The sequence below is a fragment of the Ziziphus jujuba genome, chromosome 5 (assembly GCF_031755915.1).
Source record: "Ziziphus jujuba cultivar Dongzao chromosome 5, ASM3175591v1".
NCBI classification, from domain to species: domain Eukaryota; kingdom Viridiplantae; phylum Streptophyta; class Magnoliopsida; order Rosales; family Rhamnaceae; genus Ziziphus; species Ziziphus jujuba.
The window spans coordinates 25,793,320-25,810,072 of NC_083383.1; the positions used below are offsets into that span (position 1 = coordinate 25,793,320).

Here is a 16,753-nt window from a genome sequence, read left to right on the forward strand (position 1 = left end):
TAAAAACGAATGGCGTGCAAAAGAAAATGAATATGATATTACATATTCCAATTTTTTGATATGAATAATATATGACATGCTCACAGTCAGTCCATCCCAAGTCGTCAACACGGCAGCATTGATGTTATTGTTTTCTTGCGTAAAAATTGGGATGCTTTAAAAGCGTTTCTTGATATTTGATAAACCAATAATTTGAAATGTTTCTATACAAATAAAGAGAGATTTGAAGCTTATCAATTTAATTCATTTTTCCATGTATCGTTAATAGTAATCAAGGTATCTTTTATTAATTAGGTTTTGCTTTTTTTTTGCGACTAAATTGAATGTAACATGTTTACTTTACTGTTTGTTAACGTTTATTAGTAGTGATTATATATCTTAATTATTTATAAGTCTAAAGAGTAGAAAATATATATATATATATATATAAACATCAAATGGAGCACAATTTAAAATTATATTAGTTTTTAATTTTTAATTTTTGTTATATTTTTTATATGTTTATAGTTGATTGATATGTATAATAAACTCTAAAATTAGTAATTAACATTAACATACAATTGAAATAAGCACATTATATACAATTTCGTAAAATAATAAATAAATAAAACAAAAGAATTAAAAATTAAACACACAAACAAACAGCACTTAATTATTTAATTATTCTAGCTCCAAAATCCAGTTTTCCACATCCAATCGCTTTGAGAGAATACAAACAAGAACAGAATAAAGGGAGAAGGAAATTGAGGGAAGGAGTAATTGGGCCCATATCATTAAATAATCTATTCAAAGTTTGAATAATATTACTCTCACTTACAATGCAATTAAAGTTCATAAGGATTATAAGTAAAAAATTAAAAAGAAAATGAAAAAGGCATAAGAGAGCCTACTATATATAATGGTTCTTAGAAAATTCCTTTCAAGTAAAGTAGATAGTTATCAGAGAGCATGATTGCATCCTCCATTTCCAATTCCGTATCCAGTTTTGCTGCGGTAGTAGTAGCATTAATTTCCTGTGCTTCCCTTGTTCTGGGCTCTGTTGAATATTCTCCTGAACAAGAAGTAAAGGCTTTGCTTGCATCTGAATGGTGGAGTCCTGAATATCTCAATTCCACAACCACAACTCCTTGCAAGTTGCCTGGTATCACTTGCAATCGTGCTGGAAGCATTACCCGTATTTCTATATATCAGTTTTTTCCACATGGACGCACACTTGGGAAATTTCTTAATGGCTCTTCATTTCCGAATTTAGTCCATCTGGATCTTGCTGGAGCTGGACTCTATGGGAGCATCCCGCCAGAGATCGGCACTCTTTCGAAGCTCACGTACCTTGACCTCTCTTTTAATTATCTTTCAGGTGAGTTACTGTGAAGATATAATCCACAAATGCATCTTGCAAAGATCTGGTGTATGCATGAAGTCAACATTTGGAGAAGACTCGAGCTAATTCAATGGATAAGCTACAGAAGAGCAAAACGCATCGTTTCATTTACTTGGAAATAAAGAAGGGCAAAGCAGTCATTTCCAGCATACTGTAACAGAATAACGGCATAAGTTGGACGACGTCGTTTTGAAGCTGGTGTGTAATATATATATACAGAACTCTTTCTCTTCGATGAATATATAACAGAAATAACAGAAACCAGTCTTTCTTCAAGCTTGTGAACGAGAGAGAGGAGCTCCAAGATTCTTCTTTACCTTTTTTTCTTTAATTGTATTCTTTTCTGAGTGAGAAATAATCTCTAAGTGAGATTGAGTGATTGTATAAGTTGAAAGGGTGTATCTTGGGGCTTCGGGATTTGGTGAGTATGTTTTCTATGTGAAAATCTGTGTGTATATAAGAGGTGATAGTTTGTGTAACTACTGCAAGATCAATAAGAGACCAGAAGCTCTCACCGGAGCAACGAGGACGTAGGTCATCTTGACCGAACCTCGATAAGTTGTGTTGTGTTTGTTTTGTTCTGATTTCCTAACAGTGGTATCAGAGCCTGGTTAAGTGTTCTTGATTCTTGGTCCTATGTTTTGTGAGTTTTTCTGCAAGAATCATCTGTGTGAGGGTTTCTCAATCTTTCAAGAAGTCAAGAATGTCTACAAAGTTGGAAATTGATGTATTCAATGGCAAAGGTGATTTCTTGCTGTGGCGCAAGAAAATGAGGGCAGTACTGGTGCAAATGAAGGTAGCTAAGGCAATCGATGGAATTTATGCTGCTGATGTTACTGATGAAAAGAAGCATGAGATCGATGAAATTGTAATGAGCACAATCATATTGTGTCAGGACCAGTCCAGAATTCCTTCCCCGGAACCCTAGACAAGCCCTGATCCCAGGGAAACCCTACCGGACCCTCCAACGGAAAATCCGACAGAGCCTCCCCTAAGGGATTTACTTACCACAAATTACCTGTACTGACAACACACTTCTAAAAACATCCCCTTATTCCTCCCACAAACTACAAATTGTTCCACAAATTGCAGCACTTCAAAATAAAACAACAGCAGCAACCCAGTGCATAAAGAACAACTACACGTTCAATACAGTATACAGAGCATTATACAACAAATGTGAAATTTACAAAAATGACAGATAAAGAAATAATACAAGATGGAGAGGAAAAAGGGAAGAAAAACTTCTTGAACCTTCGGCAACGAACTGAGACGTTGGGCTCGTCCCGGACAATCAACGTCTCCAACCTGAACCTAGGGGAACGGAATTTAAGAGTGTGAGATGCTAATCATCTCAGTGAGCGACCCTACTACTATACAATATAATACCACGGTAATAGGTATATAAATAATAATTATTTGGAAATAATATTTTCTCTCAAAACCCTTACAATTCTCTCAGTTGGAAAGGTTCCCCTTTTAAAACATTTTCACAAAACCCTTTATTCATATTCCCCGAAAACCAAGACATCAGATAAATATCCGAACAGTAATAATTAATTTTTTAATTCCAATATAGTTTTAAAACATTTTATTTTTAAAATACAGTTCTGAAAATCATTTGATGCACCCACTATATACCAGTAGCGCCAATAGTACCCAGCGTCCCAAGGTACCGCCAGACAGGAGGTTATAGAGAGAAACCGGCATACGGTCGCGTGGCGTCCCACTGCGCCGCTGCTAACCTGGTGTCCCGGCCATGGGGGGTGGCCTACCCTCATCCGATGGCAACCACAGGACAACCTCATAATATCAACCGCGCACTACTCACACCCACCTGCGCGCTAATCACAACCGCACGCTACTCACACCCACCTTACGCTAATCACAACCGTGTGCACACTAACCATATCACATATAAACAGAACACCAGTACGTGCACGGTGCATCTAAAAATCATAAAATTCACATATTTAATTTGTATATCAAAACTCACATTTTGCATAAATAGAGCGGGTATAATCCATCCGCTTGAACCCGGAAATCCTCCATAATTTCTTTATAATCAACACCATAAATTCCATAAATTTCAAATCCACCAACTCCCAAATCCATCAATTCAAATATCCACATTTTCCCAATAGCATAAATAATTCTCGAAATACAATAATCAAATCTCATAATATTCCATGGGCATATTTTATAAAAATTGAAATCATCAACATAACCAAATATTTTCTTTGAAATAGTTGAAAATCAAATCATGCCCAATTTAATATTAAAACCACAAGAATTTCAAAATTCTCAAACCCATAAAATAATTTCACATGGCATAAATTTGTAAAATGCACATTTTCTTAAATCCAATAAATTCACAAATAATTCCACAATAAATCGAATAAATATTTGGCACATAGAAATTAAATTCCAAATATTTAAATCACACATAATATATTCACCAATTAAATCCCCAAAAATTAATTTGAAGGTGGGTCACTCACCTGGAGCACGCAATTAACCCACGATCCACTACGGGATCAATTCTACGACTCACCGGTACTCCTAGAACAAAATTCACAGACAGTCAAATAAATTAATATTTTAATCGGGTAAATAATACCCGGTACCCGGGGGTCAAATACAAACTTTAACCAAAATAGGCGAATGATATACCGAATCGAAGCTCGTGGAACGAGGAGCGCATTACCGGTCTCCATCGACCCCAATTCCGCCGGAGGTGGCCGGAATTTGGTTGGGAAGTTTCGGCCGGTTTTCAATTCCTCGTATCTCGCAAATCGCTTCGAATTTTTGAGATTGGAGGCCATTTTTGAACTCAGAGGACCCAAAATAGGGGGAAAGGAGGTTTAATTTGGATTGGGCTGGCCGAAAAACACAAGAAAAGAGGAGAGATAAATTTTGCCGGCCGGCGGCTTCTCCGGCGCGCGTCCGGAGGCCGGTGACCGTGAAAATTGGCGGCCGAGCTCGCCTCCTCCTTCCGCACGTCACTGGCCGGCGCATGTACTGTATGGGTGGCTGGAATTTAAAAACACGGGAGAGAGAGAGACGGACGGGAGAGAAAGAAAGAAAGAAAGAAAGAAAGAAAGAAAGAAAGAAAGAAAGAAGAAGAGGAAGAAGAAGGAACAGGACGGGCCCCCTTGGCATTTTTTCCCACGTGGGGAAAAGAAAAGAAAAAGAAAAAGAAAAAGAAAAGAAAAAGGAAAAGAAAAAGAAATAAATTAAAAAAAATTAAATAATATTAATAATAATATTATTATTTAAAATAATAATAAAAATAATTTGATTTTACACATGGTTGACATGTGGCTTTTCACCATGGTGACACATGGTCACCTTCAGTAAGTCACACGTGGCACATCATTATGCGTGTAAAAATAATATTAAAATAATACAATATTTGAAAAACTCTACATGTCCATAACTTTCAAACCACATGTCCAAATCGGACGTGCCACTAGTCTACGGACTCGTATCGACGAGCACTTCACCACCATGCATGAGTCAAAGCTCAACCTTGCATGAATAAAAAGTCAACTACGGCACCCCTTGGACAGTTTGGACCTCAACTTGTTTTGCTCAAAACTTTCAAACCGTAGCTCTGTTTTCGACGTGCTACCAGTCTACGAACTCGTGCCAACGTGTACTTCGTAACGGTACCTCAGTCAACCTAGAATTCCAACCGGGTCAAAAAGTCAACTTTTGACCCCTTGGTCAACAGTCAACGGTCAAAGTCAACAGTCAACCTCGGTCAACGTGCAAAAATTCTGACATGGTTCGGGACGGGGTGTTACATATTGCATCTCTGTGATAGTGTTCTGAGGCAAGTTGATGATGTAAGTACTACTTCTCAAATGTGGCAAAAGCTTGAACAGCTTTATCTGGTAAGATCCTTACCTGATAGAATTCTTCTACTTGAACAATTTTTTGGCTTTAAGATGGATACAACTAAGGATTTGGACACAAATCTTGATGCTTTTAATCGTTTAATCTTAAGTCTTGCAAATTGTAAAGTTACTTTTGATGATGAACATCATGCTGTGATCTTGTTGAACTCATTGCCTGAAACTTATAGAGAAGTAAAGAATGCCATTAAGTATGGCAGAGATTCCTTGACCTTAGATACTGTTGTAAGTGCCCTTCGATCTAGAGACTTGGAATTGAAGTCTGAATCCAAAGGTGAAGGACTTACTGTGAGGGGTAGGAGTGCTACTCGGAGTTGGGGTCATAGTGACCATAGAAGTAAGTCTAGGGAGACCTTTAGGTCTAAATCAAGATCTAGGGGTAGAAGATGCTATTATTGTAAGAGAGAGGGACACATTATTAAAAATTGCTTCAAGAAGAAGAAAGATGAGAAAGAAAAGAGTCAAGAGTCTGGAGATTTAGCAGTGGCCTACACTGATTTAAAGCCTGCAGAAGTTTTGGTAGTGTCCACAAGTCAAAATCATACTGAATGGGTGTTGGATTTTGGCTGTTCTTTCCACATGTGTCCTGACTTGAGTTGTTTCAACTCATATACTAAGTGTGATGGTGGCCAAGTGTTGTTAGGCAATAATCGATCATGTTCAGTAACTGGCATTGGTAGTGTGCAGTTGCAGTTGGTAGATGGTACCATTAAGACTCTCACAACAGTAAGGCATGTACCTGATTTAAAGAGAAATTTAATTTCTCTTGGCATGTTAGATGAATCTGGCTTGTCCTGTAAAGCAGAGAATGGTGTCATGAAAGTGACCAAAGGATCACTTGTAGTAATGAAGGGACAGAAGAAAAATGGTTTATATGTCTTACTTGGTAAGCCATTAGTTAATTCAAGTAATGCTTCTATAAGTTCAACTGCTGATAAAACTGCTTTATGGCATAAAAGATTAGGCCACATTAGTGAAAAAGGCCTGTATTACTTGAATAAACAGAATGTTTTTGATAAGGATATAATCAGTAATTTGGAGTCTTGTGAAACTTGCATTTTGGGCAAACAGCATAGACTCAGTTTTAATTTGAGCTCAAATAGGGCCAAGTCTGTCTTACATTATGTACATGCTGATTTGTGGGGACCTGCTAGAGTACAAACACAGAGTGGAAACAGGTATTTCTTGTCCATAATTGATGATTATTCTAGAAAAGTCTGGATATACTTGTTAAAGGCTAAAACTAAGGTTTTTTCTAAGTTTAAAGAGTGGAAATTGCTGGTTGAAAATCAAACCAGCAAAACAGTTAAAATTTTAAGCACAGACAATGGTCTTGAGTTTTGTAGTCGAGAATTTGATGACTTTTGCAAATCAAATGGTATTCTAAGGCATAGAACTGTGAAATTCACACCACAGCAAAATGGTGTGGCTGAAAGAATGAATAGAACCTTACTTGATAAGGTGAGATGCATGCTAGTGTCATCTGGATTACCTAAGTTGTTTTGGGGTGAGGCTGTAATGATAGCCATGCATTTGGTGAACTTGTCACCTTCTACAGCTTTAAACTTTAGAACACCTGAACAATGTGGTTTGGAAAGAAGCCTGATTATAGCAAACTGAGGGTTTTTGGCTGTGCTGCATATGTACATCAATCTGAGGGGAAACTTGAACCTAGGAGTTTGAAATGTATTTTCTTAGGTTACCCTCAGTGTCAAGACCCGTCCAGAATTCCTCCTCTGGAACCCTAGACAAGCCCTGATCCCAGGGAAACCCTACCGGACCCTCCAACGGAAAATCCGGCAGAACCTCCCCTAAGGGACTTACTTACCACAAATTACCTGCACTGAAAACACACTTCTAAAAACATCCCCTTATTCCTCCCACGTTACTACAGATTCGTTCCACAAATTCCAGCACTTCAAAATAAAAATAGTAATCCCGTGCATAATAAATACAACAAGAGTGAAAGAAATAGTACAACTGCAATAAAAGAAGAACAGGGTACTTCACGAACTAAAACAGCGAGGAAGGTCGAGTCCGCTCCGAATAAACACCTACAACCTGGTACCTAGAGGAACGGAATTTAAGAGTGTGAGATGCTAATCATCTCAGTGAGTGACCCTATCTACCATACAATATAATATCACAATAATAAGTAGATAGATAATAATTAATTGGAAATAATAATTTCTCTCAAAACCCTTACAATTCTCTCAGTTGGAAAAGTTCCCCTTTTAAAACCTTTTCACAAAACCCTTTGTTCGTAATCCCCGAAAATCAAGACATCAAATAAATATCAGAACAGTAATAATTAATTTTAATTCCAATACAGTTTCCAAACATTTTATTTTTAAAACACAGTTATGAAAATCGTTTGATGCACCCACTATATACCAGTGGCGCCAACAGTACCCAGCATCCCAAGGTACCGCCAGACAGGAGGTTATAGAGAGAAACCGGCATACAGTCGCGTGGCGTCCCACTGCGCCGCTGCAAACCAGGTGTCCCGGCCAAGGGGGGTGGCCTACCCTCATCCGATGGCAACCACAGGACAACCTTATAATATCAACCGCGCGCTACTCACACCCACCTGCGCACTAATCACATCACCTGCGCGCTAATCACACCCACCTGCGCGCTAATCACAACCGTGTGCACACTAACCATATCACATATAAACAGAACACCAGTACGTGCACGGTGCGTCCAAAAATCATAAAATCCACATGTTTAAATTATATAACAAATTTCACATTTTTCATAAACATAGCGGGCATAGTCCATCCGCTTGAACCCGGAAATTCTCCGTAATTTCTTTATAATCAACACCATAAATTCCATGATTTTCAAATCCACCAACTACCAAAATCCACCAATTCAAATATCCACATTTTCTCAATAGCATAAATAATTCTCGAAATATAATAATCAAATCTCATAATATTCCATGGGCATATTTTATAAAAATTGAAATCACCAACATAACCAAATATTTTCCTTGAAATATTTGAAAGTCAAATCGTGCCCAATTTACCATTAAAACCACACCAATTTCAAAATCCTCAAAACCATAAAATAATTTCACATGGCATAAATTTGTAGATTGCACATTTTTTTAAATCCAATAAATTCATAAATAATTCCACAATAAATCCAATAAATATTTGACACATAGAAATTAAATTCCAAATATTTAAATCGCACATAATATATTCACCAAATAAATTCCCAAAATTAATTTGAAGGTGGGTCACTCACCTGGAGCACGCAATTAACCCATGATCCACTACGGGATCAATTCTACGACTCACCGGTGCTCCTAGAACAAAATTCACAGACAGTCAAATAAATTAATATTTTATGGGTAAATAATACCCGGTACCCGGGGGATCAAAACACAAACGATACCTAGAATTTACGAGTTATATACCGAATCGAAGCTCGAGTGATCGTACCCGACGGGGTTTGAATTTCGCCGGGAAGCTTTTCGCGTTTCGGCTCCGCAATTCTCCCAAACCGTCGCGAATTGGCGGAAACGGATGCCGGATTCAGGTTCAGGAGGTCGAACACAGCGGACTGGAGCCGGCCGGAAAACTGGGTACTCACCGGAACAGTATTTTCCAGCAAGCCGCCGCGGTCACCGGCAACCGTCGCCGGCGGCGGCACGTGCGGTGGCCGTTGGCTGTGAAATTTTGCAGACTTGTAGATCTCGAGGAGAGCAACCCAACGGGACCAGCGGTGAGCAAAATGGAGGTCGGACGGCGGAGAAATCACCGTTTGAAGATTTCCGACCCCTCGCCGGAAAACGCTCCGATCTCGGCGCGTCGGTGGTCCGATGGCCGTGATTTTTGGTGGGTCGACCGGAATTGAGGAGATGATCAAGGATAGCTGGCGCGTGTGGCCGGAAAATGGCCAGAAAAGGGTCGATTTGCGGTGGCCAGCGGTGGAGGGGAAAAACTCGCCGCCGAACTTCGGAGCTCCGATCCGGGCACGTCCGGCGGCCGTTCACCGTGAAATTTGGAGGTTCTGTCGGAAATGAGGAGGGCAATCTGGCTGGCCGGTGCATATACAGTACCTCGGCTGGAACAGTGTAAAAATTCCGGTGGCCGGCGGTCCTCTCTCTCTTTCTTTCTCTCTCCTCTCTCTCTTCCCCGAGAGTTTTACCAAATAAAAACCCTTGTGTGACACTGTTCATACCACGTGGACCAATTAGAAGCTGACACGTGGCTTTTCACTGTTCACCGACCCAAAAATATTAAAATAATACGGTATCCGGTAAACTTCAAACGTCCATAACTTTTTAACCGGATGTTCGTTTTAAGCGTGCCGCTAGTCTGTGAACTCGTATCGACGAGCACTTCACAACCACACACGAGTCAAAGCTCAATTCCCCATAAACAAAAAGTCAACTCCAACACCCCCTGGACAGTTTGGACTGCAACTTGTTTCGTCCATAACTTTCAAACCGTAGCTCCGTTTTCGACGTGCTACTAGTCTACGAACTCGAGGCATCGTGCACTTCGCCACGGTACCCTGGTCAACTCGAAATTCCCACCGAGTCAAAAAGTCAACTTTTGAGCCCTTCGGTCAACGGTCAACCTCGGTCAACGTGCACGGATTCCGGTGCGATTCGGGACGGGGTGTTACACTCAGGGAGTTAAAGGCTATAGGCTTTGGGATAGAGAGAGTAGAGGTTTTAAAGTTATTATTAGCAGAGATGTTATTTTTGATGAAACCTCTATGCCTTGCAAAGATACTAACAGTGCAGGTGATGAAATGAGCAACAAAGTGGAGACACGAAGTATAAGTCTGTTTCCTGAAGTAGAAAACCAAGACAGTGAAGGTTTTGTGGGAAGATCAACTTCAGAAGGAATAGAAGAACCTGAAAAAGGTGTGGAACCAGAAAAATTAACGCCTGCACAATCTAAGGCAGATTCTGAAGATGATCACACTCAACAGCAGTCACCAAGTTCAAGAAATAAGAATATAGCATCACCTGGCTATTTGTTGACAAGAGATAGAGCTAAGAGGACAGTAAAACCAAATAGAAAGTACAGTTATGCAGACTGTATTGCTTATGCCTTGGTGGCATATGAAGAACTTACTCACAATGAGCCAAGGAATTACAAAGAAGCAGTAAATTCTAAGGAGTCAGCAAAATGGAAAGAGGCCATGAAGGAAGAAATGGAATCTCTCCATAAGAACAGAACTTGGGACTTGGTACCAACACCAACAAATCAAAGAGTTGTAGATTGTAAATGGATCTACAAGGTCAAAGAAGGTATGTCCAAATCTGAACCAGTGAGGTTTAAGGCCAGATTAGTGGCCAAGGGATTTACACAGGTGAAAGGAATAGACTACAATGAGGTTTTTTCACCTGTTGTGAAGTATACAAGTATGAGAGTCATGTTGGCATTAGTGACTCATTTCGAATGGGAATTAGAACAATTGGATGTCAAGACTGTCTTTCTTCATGGTGAATTGGAAGAAACAATATATATGAAGCAGCCTGAAGGTTTTGAAATTAAAGGAAAAGGTGGAGATTTGGTGTGCTTGCTTAAAAAGTCACTGTATGGACTTAAGCAATCACCAAGGCAGTGGTATAAACGTTTTGACTCATTTGTGGTTAAATCTGGTTTTGAAAGAAGTGATTTTGACAGCTGTTTATACTTTAAAGATCCTATGATAGATAAGGCAGTGTATCTACTGTTATATGTAGATGATATGCTTCTAGCTGGACCAAATGGCAGAATTATACAAGTTGTGAAGAACTTATTAAAGTCAGAGTTTGAGATGAAGGATTTTGGACCAGCCAAGAAGATTTTGGGCATTGAGATAGTGAGAAACAGGTCAAGATGTGAAATGAAGTTGATACAATCTTCATATATTAAGAAGGTAGTTTCAAGGTTTTCAATGGAAGGTGCAAAACCTACAAGTGTACCTCTTGGTGGACATTTCAAATTGTCAAGTGAACAGTGCCCATCAACTGAGCAGGAGAAGGAAGACATGATAGCAGTTCCTTATACTAATGCTGTGGGCTCAGTGATGTATGTTATGATTCTAACTAGGCCTGATCTAGCTCATGCTATTAGTGTTTTGAGCAGATTTATGGCAAATCCTGGCCGAGGTCATTGAGAAGCTTTAAAATGGCTTCTAAGGTATTTGAAGCATACAGCAAATGAAGGGTTGATTTATAAGAAGGATTCAAGGGAAGTGGAGCTTAATGGATATCTAGATTCTGATTATGCAGGAGATAGAGACAAGAGAAAATCAATGTCCTCTTATGCATTTACCTTGTGTGGAAACTGCATAAGTTGGAAATCTCAGTTACAGCCTGTGGTGGCCTTGTCAACTACTGAGTCAGAATATATGGCAGCAACTGAGGCTGCCAAAGAAGCCATTTGGCTTAAAGGGTTACTGATAGAGCTTAAAGTACTTAAGCAGGAGGTCACTTTGTACTCAGATAGTCAAAGTACAATTCATTTATGTAAAAATCCAGTTTTTCATGAGAGATCTAAGCACATTCAAGTTAAATATCATTTCATTCGAGATTTGATAGCTCAGAAAGTAGTCAGATTGAAGAAGATTCCTACAGAGTTTAATCCTTCAGATATGGGAACAAAAGTGCTCACTGTTGGCAAGTTTAATACTTGCAAGAACCTGCTTCGAATAGGAGCAGGCTGACCAATTGGTGAAGAATTTTGCTGAGATGGTGATGAGCTTCTGTATTTGGTTGAATTTGTGGATTAGGTGGAGATATGTGAAGATATAATCCACAAATGCATCTTGCAAAGATCTGGTGTATGCATGAAGTCAACATTTGGAGAAGACTCGAGCTAATTCAATGGATAAGCTACAGAAGAGCAAAACGCATCGTTTCATTTACTTGGAAATAAAGAAGGGCAAAGCAGTCATTTCCAGCATACTGTAACAGAATAACGGCATAAGTTGGACGACGTCGTTTTGAAGCTGGTGTGTAATATATATATACAGAACTCTTTCTCTTCGATGAATATATAACAGAAATAACAGAAACCGGTCTTTCTTCAAGCTTGTGAACGAGAGAGAGGAGCTCCAAGATTCTTCTTCACCTTTTTTTCTTTAATTGTATTCTTTTCTGAGTGAGAAATAATCCCTAAGTGAGATTGAGTGATTGTATAAGTTGAAAGGGTGTATCTTGGGGCTTCGGGATTTGGTGAGTATGTTTTCTATGTGAAAATCTGTGTGTATACAAGAGGTGATAGTTTGTGTAACTACTGCAAGATCAATAAGAGACCAGAAGCTCTCACCTGAGCAACAAGGACGTAGGTCATCTTGACCGAACCTCGATAAGTTGTGTTGTGTTTGTTTTGTTCTGATTTCCTAACAGTTACCTCTTTCATTAGGAAACCTCTCCCAATTAGAGGTGCTTGACATTTCTTTTCATCAAATCTCTGGCCAGTTGCCTCTTTCAATCACAAGCCTCACTCATTTAATGGAGTTTGACGTTTCTTTTAATGCAATTAATGGTTTCATTCCAATCCACATAGGAAACTTGAAAAATCTTCGTTTCTTGGACATGTCCGAAAATATGCTCGATGCACCACTTCCATCAAGTCTGGGTCAGCTAACCAAATTAACTACTCTCTCTCTTTATTCAAACTATATCGCCGGTTCAATCCCTTCAGAAATAGGGAAGATGACCAGCCTTGATCATCTAGACCTTCATGACAATATGCTCATGGGACAGCTGCCTCCAACTCTGGGTCAATTAACTAACTTATCTGAGTTGTACCTTGATTCCAACCAAATAATTGGATCCATCCCTCCATCAATAGCAAAGCTAGTGTATCTGGTTCATCTCAACTTAGGTGCAAATATGTTCCATGGACCACTCCCTCCAGAAATTGGAAATCTAACGAGTCTGGAAATATTGGTACTCGATGAGAACCAACTAACTGGTGCAGTACCTTCTGCTATATGTGATTTAACCAACTTACAATACTTGAGCCTCAGTCGGAACCAGCTAAATGGTTTATTGCCTTCCCGAATAGAGAATTTGAAGAAGCTGACAAGTTTGAATCTCAGTTCTAACATCCTCATGGGTCCTATTACTCCATCTTTAGGTGGTCTTCGGAGTATACAGGATATTGACTTGTCATACAACCACTTCAACGGAAGCATACCGATTGAGATATGTTCCCTTTCTACACTCGCTTCTTTGAACCTCAGTAACAACTTGCTTGTTGGAGAAATACCGTATAAACTTGCTGACCTCGTAAACTTGGCCACCTTAAACCTTGTCAGTAACCATTTCAACTGCTGCATCCCCTGTTATCTTGACTCTACCATAAGAACATTTTATGCAGAGGAATATTTATATAATAGCTCATGTTTGTTGTTTCATGCTGACCGACCAAGTACCGGCATCATCAACAAAGTTAAATTGATTATTGTTTCCACCTCTGTTATTCTTGCATCATCATTTCTTGTGCTTATTATATGGGCAATGTTCTTCAAACGTGGGTGCAAAAATAAAAAGATCAAATCACTTGACGAGACAATTGCAAAAAGGAATGGAGATATATTTTCAGTATGGAATTATGATGGGAATTTAGCATACAAAGACATCATTCAAGCAACGGAGGATTTCGATATAAGGTATTGCATTGGCACAGGTGGTTATGGAAGTATTTACAGAGCGCAGCTGCCTAATGGCAAAGTGGTTGCTTTGAAAAAACTGCACACTTCAGAGGTCGAAGAACCTGCTTTGAGAAAGAGTTTCGAGAATGAGGTGAAAACATTGACAGAATTGAAGCACCGAAACATTGTAAGACTTTATGGATTTTGTTTGCATAAAAGGTGCATGTTTTTAATTTACCAATATATGGAAAGAGGGAGCTTGTTCTGTGTCCTAAACAATGATGTGGAGGCTATGGAATTAGATTGGAAGAAAAGGGTGAACATTATCAAAGGCATAGTGAATGCATTGTGTTATTTGCACAATGATTGCACTCAACCAATTGTACATCGTGATGTAACCACCAACAATGTCCTACTCAACTCAGAACTAGAAGCTGTTGTAGCTGATTTTGGCACTGCAAAACTCCTCGATCCTAATTCCACCACTCAAACCACCATACTGGCCGGTACTTATGGTTATATTGCTCTAGGTAAAGCTTTACTCCAGGTAAAGCTTTACACTCTTCCTATATAGTTTTCTCTCTGATATTCAATCATTAAATTGTCACATTTCAGGACAGACAAAAAAAGGCTATTATATCATCAATATTATTGATAAATGCGCATAATAAATGAAACACACTTCATGGTCAAACTAATTATTTTTAAAGAGAACTTCAAATTTTCTTTCAACGTTATGTATTGAACTCTCTTTCACATAATTTTTTTTTTATTACAAAACAATTAATAAATTAATATTTAAGTTGTTTTGTGTTCTTGTGAATTGTAGAGCTTGCCTACACCATAGCTGTAACCGTAAAATGCGATGTTTATAGCTTTGGAGTGGTGACACTTGAAACGCTGATGGGAAAGCATCCAAAGGAAATTTTGTCATCATTATCATCATCTTCAACACAAAATCTAAAGCTAATTGAAATATCAGACCAACGCTTAGTACCCCCGAGAAGTCGGTTGGCTGTACATAACGTTGCTCTTGTTGCCTCAATTGCATTTGCATGCTTAAATGCTGACCCAAAGCTTCGACCAACAATGGATAGTGTTTCCAAACAAATTGCTGAGCGCAGGACACCACTAGCAGATCATTGTTTCCATGAAATTACGATAGGATGCCTCATGAACCCATAGATGGCTAAAATTTATTGAGGAGTCAGAAATCATTTCAGTTCAGCTTTGTTACTTCGCATTTTGTGTTGTCCTCCTTGAAAATTTTCGTTTGTGTTAAAATGCATGAATTTTGACTATCCTTTAGTTTTCAACATGTTACTATTGAAGGGTTTATGCTATTTGAAATGGTAAACATTATTTATATTTATTATGTAATTGTCTTGGAATGATGAACTCCTAACCCAAAGAGCAAACTTTTAGGATCCTACTATTAATTGTATACTGTGATCTAGTATTTTTGTATATGTAAAGCCACAAAAGTCCTATCCAAGCTATAGGCAAAGTTCTCTGAGAATTGGAGACATAGGTTGCCACTCCTTTAGAAATTGGAAATCCAAAACAATGATAGAAAACAGAATAAGGACCTACAGTTGTTTCTCGGATGAGACCGAGAAACAAAAGATGTCATTTAGCGAGATGAACTTACTAGACTGATGTCAACCAGCTAAGCCTTAACAGAACATGTGACATTCAAACAAGTACGAAAATGGCAAGGTTTGGAAATCACAAGAAAATTAAATGCTTTAAACTTCTAACTGCCAAACTTACACATATATAAAAAGCAATCTTTAAATAATTGTGCATAAAAACGATTTCCCATTTTGATATTTCTCATTTCTGATCCTCCCTTTTATTTAATTCTTTCATACTGCTGTCCAAGAAAGGAAATGGCCTTTTCTCCTCCCAGAAAACAATCTCATACAAATCCTTGTTGGAACTAAACAAAGAAAGATAGTAGATAGGGATACTTGACAAAATAGATTGGTACCAAAGCAAGTCTTCTGCCCTTTAGGGGGAGGGAGTGGAATCTCTTTTCCAACCTTCATGGCGTTTGAAAACCTTTGAAAATTGTACCATTAGATCCCAAAAGAAGAATTCCCTCCCATTGGGATACTTAAAAAATCTCATATACAGATCCCTCCTATACAACACATGTAACATCCCACATCGGTTGGAGAGGGGCACGAAGCGGTCTTTATAAGGCTGTGGATACCTCTCCCTTCAGGACGCGTTTTGTGAGCAAAACCTTGAGGCCAGGGGGGAGAGAGGGTGTGAACCCTGGGCCAAAGAGGACAATATCCTGATGCGGGTGGTCTGGGCTGTTACAGTGGTATCAGAGCCAGTACCCGGATCGGTGTGCCAGCGAGGACGCTGGGCCCCAAGAGGGGAGGATTGTAACATCCCACATCGGTTGGAGAGGGGCACGAAGCGGTCTTTATAAGGCTGTGGATACCTCTCCCTTCAGGACGCGTTTTGTGAGCAAAACCTTGAGGCCAGGGGGGAGAGAGGGTGTGAACCCTGGGCCAAAGAGGACAATATCCTGATGCGGGTGGTCTGGGCTGTTACAACACACCCCTACCAAGAAGCTGTGATTTGAAAATCATTAATAGAGCAGTTTCAGGTTTCAAATCTGGATGCTATACTTTTGACATGTTAATTTTTACTCTATAAGACACACTAAGAATCAGCAGCAAACCAAATTGTTTTCTTCTCCCAAAAATGAAAGCAGTGTATCATCAATAAACTGTAAATAGGACACTTCTAATTTTATATTTTCCCATAATAAAACCTTCAATGGACTTTCAATGTGATTGATTATGTTCCT

General features: G+C 39.0%; 1 protein-coding gene across 1 annotated transcript; it reads left to right on the plus strand.

The window, feature by feature from the left end:
• Window positions 1–907: 907 nt before the first annotated feature.
• LOC125422948 (probable leucine-rich repeat receptor-like protein kinase At1g35710) lies at window positions 908–15,108 on the plus strand. Its single transcript, XM_060817308.1, has 4 exons — window positions 908–1,357; window positions 9,810–9,814; window positions 12,671–14,453; window positions 14,753–15,108. Exons 1-4 carry the CDS (start codon window positions 949–951, stop codon window positions 15,106–15,108), a joined length of 2,553 nt encoding a protein of 850 aa, XP_060673291.1. The 5' UTR covers window positions 908–948.
• The last annotated feature ends 1,645 nt before the right edge of the window (window positions 15,109–16,753 follow it).